The sequence below is a fragment of the Botryllus schlosseri genome, chromosome 3 (genome assembly GCF_051294905.1).
Source record: "Botryllus schlosseri isolate E-star chromosome 3, Bs_hap1, whole genome shotgun sequence".
Classification (NCBI taxonomy): Eukaryota; Metazoa; Chordata; class Ascidiacea; order Stolidobranchia; family Styelidae; genus Botryllus; species Botryllus schlosseri.
This window is the reverse complement of record NC_137238.1, coordinates 27,914,901-27,926,687: the sequence shown is the minus strand read 5'-3', so window position 1 is coordinate 27,926,687 and position 11,787 is coordinate 27,914,901. Positions and strand designations below refer to the sequence as shown.

The 11,787-nt window shown below is 41.9% G+C and overlaps 1 protein-coding gene across 1 annotated transcript; it reads left to right on the top strand.

The window, feature by feature from the left end:
* The first annotated feature begins 217 nt into the window (after positions 1–217).
* LOC145436279 (uncharacterized) lies at positions 218–11,674 on the top strand. The gene is made up of 5 exons (XM_080313641.1): positions 218–1,771; positions 3,894–4,464; positions 7,566–7,720; positions 9,653–9,757; positions 10,672–11,674. Exons 1-5 carry the CDS (start codon positions 1,690–1,692, stop codon positions 11,073–11,075), a joined length of 1,317 nt encoding a protein of 438 aa, XP_080169767.1. The 5' UTR covers positions 218–1,689; the 3' UTR covers positions 11,076–11,674.
* Positions 11,675–11,787: the final 113 nt, after the last annotated feature.

Sequence of the window (11,787 nt, the reverse complement as noted above, 5' to 3'; positions counted from 1 at the left end):
ATCGTAACTTATGAATTATCAGACAGGGATGTTAGCGACTGGCGATATCGTACTCAAGGTAGAACTATTGTTGTGTTAAAGCAACAATAGGGTGGTTTTGAGGTACACTACCTGTCAAATTTGGATTGGTTTTCTTTCCGTAACGATTACCACAATACTTGAAAGACACACGTGCGAAATCGACATGGGTCTGAACTGGCGTGGAGTTATGCTGTATAGAGTGTATGGCTCTGATCTACTAATATACTTTTGACGCCCAATACGTAAGGAAGTTGTTATTTGCTTTGAGTTGAGCAGCATTAACTGTAATTCAAACCGCACTGTCAGCGATTCAACTCGTGAGTGATGCGAGGTTATTGTTCAGCGACAGTGATACAGGCATTATGTAATCGTGCTATAAAGATTTGTTTCCCGAGTGGTTGCATTTATGTAAAAAGCAAACATCCTAACATAACAAAAACAGTAACGATGATGTAATGGGAACGTAACTGTTACCATGCAGTGGTTCTTTTAGCCATTGTTGTCTGAGCCAGACTCACGTATGATTTGTGGCGATACGATGATCTTTGCAATCATTGGTTGCAGGGAATACCGCCCGATCAGCAGTCGAATGTAACGGTTGCGGTGGTACGTCGTGCGTAGAGGCGTACGTAGGGGAGGTTCGGGTTATAAATCGAAACAACGTCCCTCGAAAATGCCTATTCCCGCCCCCATATTTTTAATTGCGCTTTCATTTAAGCAATAGGTATCACGTTTTAGCGTTTCGACCGAACAATTATGACCTTTTTCAAGGTGTAGCCTCGCATTTATGAGCTGGCAGTCGAAAGGGAACCGCACAAGTCGTCCTGATTTGCAACAAATGTTATTTTTAATATTTTAATTTTGTGTGAAAATCACACTTAATGTTTTATTCTACATTTTATACCAGGCTGTTGCATAGTACATTCTGTTAACCTGTAATGTATTAGATGCATCGCGTGTGTATTGGGGTACATTTTAAAGCATCATCGAAAATTTGGGGTTCCCGTAATCTTACAGTTAAGAGTAAGTGTTACCCGGTTTCGTATAAGTTAAGAACAACTGATTTATACTTGGACCACTCCTCTATTCAGATACGGCCTATATACAATCTTATCTAAAGGCCTTGCGGCGATCCGTAATGCACCCGCTATGACTCCAATGTATCAAGTGTACTGTGTCAAGAGTCACATATTAAAACGTATCGATTTCCATGTCAAACAGCCGCTCCATTCTAGATCAAGCGCTCTTTCAAGCAACAGAAAGTTCACACCAATAAAATTATAGAAATACGTGCACATGTAATATGTCCAATTCTCGAACCAGGTGTACATTTCACCATTTAAGCGCGTGTTTGTTTGAAATAAATGTACATTAGCATGTTCGATATCCGCGTTACTTGCAATAACTGAGAAAGTTCCCCTTATCAATTTGCAGTCTTCGATGGTCAAAAAAGCCAATACGGATCCTTGTTTTCAGCGTTGCGTCGTGCGGCGTCATGGTGTAAAGGTCAGCGCTGTTGCTTTGAGTCCAGCGATCCGATTTCACATCTCGGGCGTCCTGCTTTTGAAGAAGACATCTAAACCTAAAATTGCAAAACCTTTTATTCAATTTCAGAAAATCTTGCCATAACACGCTATTTATGCATATTTTTATCGAACACGAACTCCGATGGCTATGAGTATGTCGATTGTGAATTTGGATCGAACCATCCGGACTCATTTCGACCAAAGGATCGGTCGCATTCAGAGAAGTACGTGGTCGATACATTTATAGTTTTGACGACTGCACACGTAATTCTACTTTGAGATAGTCAGAATACTGTCTCATTCGAATTTATTTTCTTTGGGTGTTCCGTAGCCTATATAGTACCCAGTCCTTTTTAAAAACGATTCCTCCGTTCACATTGTGTACTGTGGCCAGGGACTTCGAAAGGGAAACTGCCTTTAAATATTATATATATATTAGCCGTGTTTACAAACTCAGATAAAGATGGCTGTAGGTAGATGCCTAATGCTTGTAATGCGGTATGTTTGAATTTTTTGTTCGAACACTACGCGACATTTGTATGGATTAGAGCAGAGACTGAATTAACATCTGTGGACACTAACATCAGGTGTTTTTATGATATGTTGCTGATGAGGTGGTCTGTCGCCCTTTACCTACGTCCTCTTTTAAGAGGATTTGTCCTCTTTTTTGACTTTTTTGAAAGTGTCCTCGGAGGACGCCCTTTTGTCCTCTTTTTTGAAAATTCAGGTCAGATTTAAAGCAAATTGCGAGTGATATGCCGAAAATTAGCACAGAAGTGACGCTCCGGCGGGTATTTCGGAGTGAAAAACGGCGATTTTAGCTCCGAGCGAAAAGATGACCTTTTTTTTTTTTAGTCGACCGATCACAAAGTGGAAAAAATTCACCGGTTTTGGGAATTCTCCTCCGGTTTTGCAAGTCTGACTTTTCTGAAAAAGTGTTCTCTTTTTAGATTTCCAAAATATTGTAAGCCCACCTTTACCATTTACAATTATACATTGTTCAGTCCGACGGTGTAACTCTAATCGTCAAGGCCAGTGGTTCCCAACGTGGGCGATATCACCCCCCAGGCGGCGATTTTGGCGATGTAGGGGGGCGAAAATAACGAAGGGGGCGATAGGGGGGCGAAAACGGACGAAGGGGGCGATAGGGGGCGAAAGCAACGAAGGGGGCGATGGCGTTATAAAACGGCTATTTCGGAGTCGGGACCGTAATTACCGCATCCCAAACTCCCCTGTTGGGGGTGGGGCCCGAACTTGAGGGGGGCCCAAAATCTTTTAGGAATTCATGCAACTTTTTCCGAATTTTTTCGCGCATGGCGCGATTTATTAATATCATATATCTTGATTTTGGGGTACCCGTCATCCAACAAAAATACGCATGATTTATGGAAATGGGAGACTTCGGTGTCGGCCATTACTGCGCCACGACGCACCAAGACATATGAAGTTAGAGGTCATGTAACATGCGAATCCGAGAAGTGTGACAGAACGACCAGCAGCGAGAAGGCCTTGGCCGAAAAGGAATGCCATTGTGCTGACTGAAAACTTCGATATATATATACATATATGTTCAATTGTCCATAGGCGTCTCAATGGCTGGCGTCGAATGTTCTCGTCCTGACGACCTTAACCATACAGGGCAAATGCCATCCCGCAAGGAAAAAAATTATTTGCCAGCGCAGAAATACCAATTTGAAATCAAGTGCGTCTTTTAGTTTGGTACGTTTTGACGATTTCCATATCTTCTGACATAGCAGATATAAGAGGTCACGAAATAGCATCATGTAGTGAAGTCAATATAACAACGATTCTGCCCGAAGATGTTTAATTATTATTTAGCGGTCCTAACTTTTCCAGCACACCACAGGCAGCTCTACCAGTAAATCTGATTACGCCAGCAGAAAGAGGATACAAAAATTGATGGCAATATATATGCAATTCCCGACCATATTGACCGATTCAAACATGAATTCTAGAAATTTGTCGCGCTTCGCGCGTTTAGTCGAAATACCGTGACTCACTAAAAACTACATGAAATAGGGTATAGCTGGTATGTAGCGACAAAAGGCCCACTGGCTGAGGGGGACTGGGGTTTGGTTTATCACCTTATGGTGCCTAAGACCAATGTTTGGGGGGCTGACGAAGTGCTGTTTTTAGTTTCCCAATATTTTTGGAGGGGGGGGGGCATGATCGGTGTGGAACTTCAAAAGGGGGCGATGAGTCGAAAAAGGTTGGGAACCACTGGTCAAGGCCTATAGATATTAGGTTAAAATCCTTATCCCTGTCGTATATGTCACGTTATGCCAGCAAAACGGCGATGTCATAACCAGCTTTCCTTTAACGCAGACATGCAAGTGGAATATGGAAACCGCGCGAACCAGAATACCGAAGACGACAACTCAAGCGCGAATAATCAGTCAAGCGAAACCAATGACGTTTCTACCACAGAGACCAACCAGGTACTAGACACCACGCGGGACAACTCTGTACAAAGCGCAAGCCAAGGAATAAACCAAAACGAGGCTTCCGACTCGAATATTGAGCCCAATAACTGCAATGCAAACACGGCTAGGCCTGCACGTACCGTGCCTCGACCACGAACAGAAAGTATGAGCATAGAAGTCGAATATGGCGAGTTAGCCGTTACCAGGCCGGCAGCCTCCGATACCAGAAGCGACACGAGCGATGCCTTGGACCGCGAGATTAGAACATTGTCTGATTCGGGCGAGCGGAATTATTCTTGTTGCGACTTTTATCGGAAGCACTGGGTCGGGAATTTGATTACCGGGATATTCAGCGGATTCCTGTTCATTCTGCTGGGAGTTATATTTCTGGTCAATGGCGAGCAGTTCCCGACTTATGCGGGAATCATGTTGATTGTGTTGGGATTAGCACCGTGCTGCATGGCGATCAATAGGTGAGTTGTAGGCATAGTCATGACTTGGTTTTCTTGGTTTAAGCAGCCTGTGCACAGTGTGCACTATGGTTTTTAAGACGGGTTCTTAGCCGGCGTGTCCCGCGTCACTCTAGGTTCCGATAGTACTGCGCAGTACTGCGTACTGGATCGACAAATTCTCTGGTCCTACTCCGATCCTGTTTTTAAAGCTCTGGTGCGATTCCGGTCTGACTCTTAGGCCGGATTGTAGAAATGACGGTGATAGTGCCCTAGCAACTCCGGTAGTAAGTATCTACTCACAGGACAGTATTAAATATTGATTAAAACAATGCGAACAGTACATTAAAAACTCAAAGATCAAACCCAACCCTTATCTGAAGTAATTACGCCAACTTGGACTTACCATATGGTTTATTTCCATATACGCTTCACTTTAACTATTGATTCGATGGTGGAAGAGAGTATAAGGCTGTCATATTCTTAGTAACAAGTACTGATCTGGCTCTAATGCGACACCAGCCAACAATGAGAAAATCCGTCCGGAAATCCAATTCGGCTCCGGTCCATGCTCCATCATGCTGCGCAGGGCTGCCACGGCATAATGTTCCGGCTGCGATATGCCACAAATTGAGGACATCCTAATTTTAGTATTATTTGTAACCCAAAATGAGGCCTAGATATCAGTATGTATACTCAGAAATGATCTGGGGCACATTGGGAAAAGACGTCCCTCGCACTTTGGTGACTTTGATATATTTGTCCCTGTCGACCCGTCAGTGGTTTTGCGCAAAAGCCGATTTTGGTCTGTTTGATTTCGATTTTTTTTTCATACCGGGATGTCTCACAAAATTTCGCGTGGTATAACTTAATGATATCATTTAACACTGAACTGTACCGTTTCAACACTTAATGATTGAGGTAGCGATTTCATGATCGAAGTCGGCTATGTCTAGGTGTGAGGTGTTCCCTTCTGGGGTGGATGACTCGGTTTTGCATGGTACATTTTGATCATGTCATTCGACAAAGTGTCTGGTTTCAAGGTTCATACCGAATGATTAGGGAAGTAATTCCGTTATCGAAGTATGTATAGAGCAGTGGTTCCTAACGTGAGTGATATCGCCGTCCAGGAGCGATTTGGCGGTCTAGGGGCAAAAATAACGATGGGGGATGAGGGGGTGGAAACAGACGAAGGGGGTGATGTCGCGGTAAAACGGCTTGGAGTCAAGTCGGAGAAATGACTTTTTTTAGTCAACTCACGAAAATTTATCTGTAAAAGTGCAATTTAGAGGTCAAGCCGAAAAGTTGCGCTTTTATTTAGTCAAATCGCCTTTGATTACTGTTTTCATGCCCATTTTTCGGTTCCCAATATTTGGGGGGCGATGATCGGTGTGGATTTTGAAAAGGGGGCAATGAGTCGAAAAAGTTTGGAAACTACAGTTACATCGAGTATGTATAGATGCGCCGATGTGCGCTGATCCGGCATCTATATTAGCACATAACAGCCGGGCCTTTCCCTGAGTTGACTTTTACGGTGTTCCATACCGGGATCGAATAAAAGATTTTGTTTCTATTTCGCATCATCGGAATATCATTGAACACTGGTCCAAGTTGTTTGCGTGAAATATGTTATGAGGTGAGTGAAAAACCTATTTGAGTACTCCGAAAAAGTTAAAGTAGACGTCCTTTGTTACGGATCACCCTTGCTAACGAGGCTGATGCTATCATGCATCAATTTCTACATTTCTAGAACAAATCCATGTAATATCAATTGATATCCTACATCAGGGGTTCTCACCCCGAATTATTACTGACACGATATTGTTACATATTGATTTAGCTGCTTAGCTATCTTATCGCACCGTCTCTGTTTCGTTTGATTACTCATTTTTGATGTGTTCTGGTTTCTTGATATATGCTCGAGTTTAGATTGTTATTGTTTTGAATCTGTATTCGGTTGACTCTGGTTCAAGAGAATCCCGCTAGGTGGTACATTTTTTAAAGAGCGTGTTTCACTCACCGCGAATGGTTTGAACAGAAACAAGAACAAGGAATGGTAAATTAAACGGCGTACACTGAGTTTGTAACTCTGCGTGGAACGATGAATTTGCTTTCTCAGATATAAATGGAAAACCGATGTGCCATATTTGTCGAAAAACAGATTTCGTAAGTCGTAACGAAGCGTTGAACCTTAAAATTATACCACGACAGTTTCGTCTGGAATTATAGCCTACCTATCGCCTGATCTTAGAAAAACGTTGCCAGCTAGATGTCAAGCCCAGCAATCCATATTTCGAAGCATTGTAAAATTGCCGACGACGTTGCAGACACATCGTTCAAAATTGCTGGGAATATAGCAAAACCCAAGAAATTTGCTAGCGAAGGTGTGATTTCAATAAAACTCTGCGGGTATCCGCTGTTTCCGGAATTTAGCAGCAATGACAACACCACCTGACATATTTCGAAGCTACATTTGTCTGATTCAACCGTGACCAAATGAGTAACAGTTATGTCATTCGATCTTTTATTGCATGTTCTGAAACACGTTGCCGCGTAGACTACTTTAGCCTAGCATTGGACGAATTCACCGACTCCACAGACATTGCATAGCTAGTTATCTGGGTGCATTTTATCAGAGCGGACATATTTGCAGAGAAAATGCTGGCCCCTCGGCAAACGTGGTAGGGTGACCAGCGGAAAAACATCAACTTGACAAAGCTAACTTATGTGATTAATGATGTAGGACCCCCCCCCCCCCCGCTATGGAATGAAAAGAGAAGGGTTGATCGGTTTGCTCAGAAATGACCCCGAACGCCAGACTTTTTCTTATATCACTGTGAACTCAATGTGACAATGGCGTCTGTTACGAAAAAGTGACCGTAATTTCATACTCGCTTGCTCACGCTTTGAAGCAGAGGGTTCGGTTCTCTGGTGGAAGGGTTTAAGGCCCGCATGCGACTGGTAAATAGGCTACAGTATCCTTAATTTCATAGTAGCCCACAAATACATGGTAATAATGTTCTGCGGCCCGCAGCGTCTTTTGCCGTTAAAATGCGGACCGTTATACAAGGGAAGTTGAGAACCCCTGTACTACATAATAATTGTATTTCTGTTCGCATTTCCAGGTACAGATACGCGAGATTATACGAGCAAGAGCGCCGGAGAGCTTTGGTTCGACTTAACGCAATGCGCAGAGCGCACAGGCGCCATCGGCGCGAGGAAAGGCGCAGACAGATGTTCTCGGACCTCCCGCCATCATACGATAATCTGGGATTCGAGTGTGAGTTGTGGCCTATAGTTGCAGTAACCCTTCGCTTAACTAGATATTATTACGATCGAATTGTACCTGCATCGCTGTTAGTGAAAACAGTACGTATAGCCAAACCAGAAATTGATGCTCGCAATTCAGAAGGGGTTAGAAACGAGGTACTTCTACTTTTTCTTAGTAATACATACTCGGTTTGTTACGCATTTTTACTACTTTACACTGTAAGTTTTGCAAAGCAGAGTGTAGTTTTGAGTGCAATTGTTATAAGGACCGGGTCAAATACCCCCTATATAGTGGCAAATGAATATATCATCGGAAATTGTATCAATATTTAGTGGCATAAGCCATTATATGTTAGTCGTAAGATGCACGCTGTAACGTCCAAAGTATCCACCTACGTTTGGCTATTAAAGGCATGGTAAGTGGCGAACATATAAACTCCATGACAATCTATTCCACAAGCCTAATACAACTTATCCCAGGCGTAATATATATGACATAATAAAGGGCTTATTCACTCCGACTGGTATTTGTGTACGAGCTGAATTTTGCAGAAGAAATTGCCACTGGCTTCATTTGCATCCCCTTTATAGCTGTAATTCTGGAGGGCACGCCGTTTCGTCAGTATTCAACTCAAAGTGTTCTTTATCACGTCCAAAGTCATCGATAGTGATATTATTTTATTCATCATATTTATTACAAAGTAACTGCACTTTTCTCTTAACAAAGTGGTCGCGTCTAAATATTGAACAACGCGGACTACATATAGCACAAATTTTCCAATTGTTGTTTACTTGATGTACTCGTAGCGACATTGGGATTTCATTAGTAACTTTAAAACCACTCATAATGTTGGACTGTATGTGTATTCTGTGGGTTGGTGCGATGACCACACCTGATACTTGCTGTAGTACGTTTACTTCTGTCATATCCGATCGATACCACTTCAAAATTGCCTGAAATTATCGCTTCTATTGACAGACTATCGGAAATGGGCGAAATGTTCGTTTATGCTTATTAAACTGAGATTCAGAATTACAAAGTGTTTGTACTAGTAATTCGTTTGAGTAGGAATATTATTAGATATTGTGTCCGGTGGTGCAATACAACCAATTTTATGATGCGTTTTTTAACCACGACCCAGTGTGGTTCACAACGCGAGCTGTAAACTTGCTAGAATATTATCTAAATTAGTTGAAACATGTCTACTTCACACATACTTTGGCCCGGAGCTTAGTTCTATTGCAATGCCCAAATCTTTACATATCACTAGCCTACGACAGATTTATGTTAGCTAACGCGTTTTCACATCAGTTATATTTATGCGTCAATTTCCAACCAACTTGCAGACGGGATCTTAACGGTCCCGTGGCCACCCACTGGACACAAATTTTCTGGCCGGCCACAGCGAATTTTCATCTACAATGTATAACAATTTTTTGGTATTTTGCTGATATACGGTCCAAAACGTTCTCGAGCTCACCTATTGCTATCGACTGTATGCCCATAAAAGTACAAGAATGATCAACGATCATATGTTTGGCAACGATTTGATCGCGGACAGTGCTGGTCATTAATTCTCAGCTGGTATATTTCAGTTGGCAATGAATGTCTGAGTTTTCCATGGCAGGTCAAGAAAGTTTCGTAGCCAGCCGTGCCGGTTTTTCATGGAGGGCCATGACATCCCTCATATCCGGCCACAAAATAATCCGTGGCCAGTTATGTGGTCACGGGAATGCTGAAAGTCCGTCTTCCAACTTGAGCGTCTGAATATGAAGCCACGCGCTTTATAGCACCGCATTTCATAATACGGAAACATAATATCATTTAATATTACTGACAAAAATACCCTTAACGTATAGCGAACCCTTGAGAGTAGATATCCCGGATTCACGACTCGCATAATGGATTTTACATTGTCAAGAGCTATTGAATATTTTACAGTACCGGATGACTTGGATTTGGATAATTTTAGCATCGCAACTTCTAATGGATCCCTCGTGTTGCCTACATACGAACAGTTTGTAACGAAGAATAAGGAGAAAATGGGTATGAGTGAGGCGTATTATTGATTTCCGTGAAGCCTTTACAACTGTTATATGTGGGCCTATATCGAATTGTGTAGAAAGGTGTCGCTATACCCGTCAACAATTCCGAGTATTTCACTGGGCTTTGCAACTAAGAGAAAGCAAAAGTAGCCTACGTCTCGGAGTGTCACCGCGTTAAGAACATATGGATCCTTGCCGAAATGGTTGCACACTAGGGCTGTTCAAAAATAACCTTTTTTCCCGGATTCCAGCCATTCACTGATTAAATTGTCAGGTTACCCTAAAAAAACGCTGAACACCAAATTTGGTTCGATTCTAACAAGTATAGGACTCCGCAGATCCAATTAAAAATTTTAATTTATTATGGAAAATTGAAAAAAAAAATTTTCCAAATTTTTTTGCCAACCCCATGAAATTGTTGGGCTGTCTTCAAAGACGTTGCAAAACAAATTTGAGTCAATTCCGACCAGTAGAAGCGGAGTTATGTGAGTTTTTCGTTGATAAATCGCGGATTATCCACCGATCAAGGATCATCCGAGGATTCTCCTCGAAAAACTCACATAACTCCGCTTCTACTGGTCGGAATTGACTCAAATTTGTTTTGCAACGTCTTTGAAGACAGCTCAACAATTTCATGGGGTTGGCAAAAAAAATTTGGAAAATTTTTTTTTCAATTTTCCATAATAAATTAAAAATTTTAATTGGATCTGCGGAGTCCTATACTTGTTAGAATCGAACCAAATTTGGTGTGCAGCGTTTTTTAAGGTAACCTGACAATTTAATCAGTGAATGGATGGAATCCGGGAAAAAAAGTTATTTTTGAACAGCCCTATTGCACACCCATGCAATAAACCTAGCCTTACTCTACATCGCACGCCCGCATGAATGAGACAATACTCTGTCACGTATTTACAGATAAAAAGTCGAAAAGAATATCCGAAGACTTAAAAGAAAACGACCAGTCCATGGAAACAGAATTACCACCTCCAAGTTACGATACCAACAGTAACAATAATGATATTAATAACAATAACGGCGCAAACGTTCAAACTGACAATAGAGAGTTTGTGCAAATCTCGATGACAGCAGACCATATTGAAATCGTTGAAGTGGAACCATCAAGACGACAATCTGAACACAGTAACTCTCGCGAACCTGAGGAATCTGTGTCATCGCCTAGCGGTTTTCGCGATACGCATACCGGAGGTAATGATCATGCAGCGCCTTGCCACGGTGCTGATAACTTGGGATACATCAGCGATTCGACGGGCAGTGCTTCAGAGAACATTGTCGAAGATGCGCACAACCAAATCGAATAACTCGGCTCAATTCTATGCGGTTCTATACCTTATCGACTTCTTCAACTCACACGCAACTGTCTAAGATAAACAGTTTTTCGATATATTCGACTTCATATTACCAAAATTAAAGGGTATTTCCTGTTTGATCATCAAATAGTGGTTATAAAATTAGTTCTCGCATGAGTTTCATATCAAATTCACCAGGTAACGGTTAGAGTTTATTCCTATCAATCCACTATTGACATCTGGGTTTCTAGCGAAAACATTGACTAACGTAAAAGCTGATTATCTGGTACGTGGAATTTAGCTATTTGCATGTTATTGGGTTTCCGTGTCATTGTATACTTTAAGTTTTTCTCTCTCTCAAGTGTTTCCTGTATCCTCTTTCCAGTTTGAAGTTCACGACCTAATCAATCGTTTATCTTTTCGTGCCTATATTTATTTATGAAGTTCCTCCCATTGCAGATGCACTTTTGCGGTACGCAATTCTCATACGATCATGAGTTTACTCGCAATTTTAGTGTAATTTTATCTAACAAAGTCGACGCGTACCTAGCGACCTTACATATTGTACTTTCGTGATCTTTCATGAATATGAAATACAATGAATACTTTCAGCTTTCTATTAATTTGTGTAGAGCGACTGTGCGTGCTGCAGTTATAATGGAGAAGCGACGATCGTTTAGCTAAGGCAGAGGTCTCAAACACGCGGCCCGCGAGACCGTTTTGT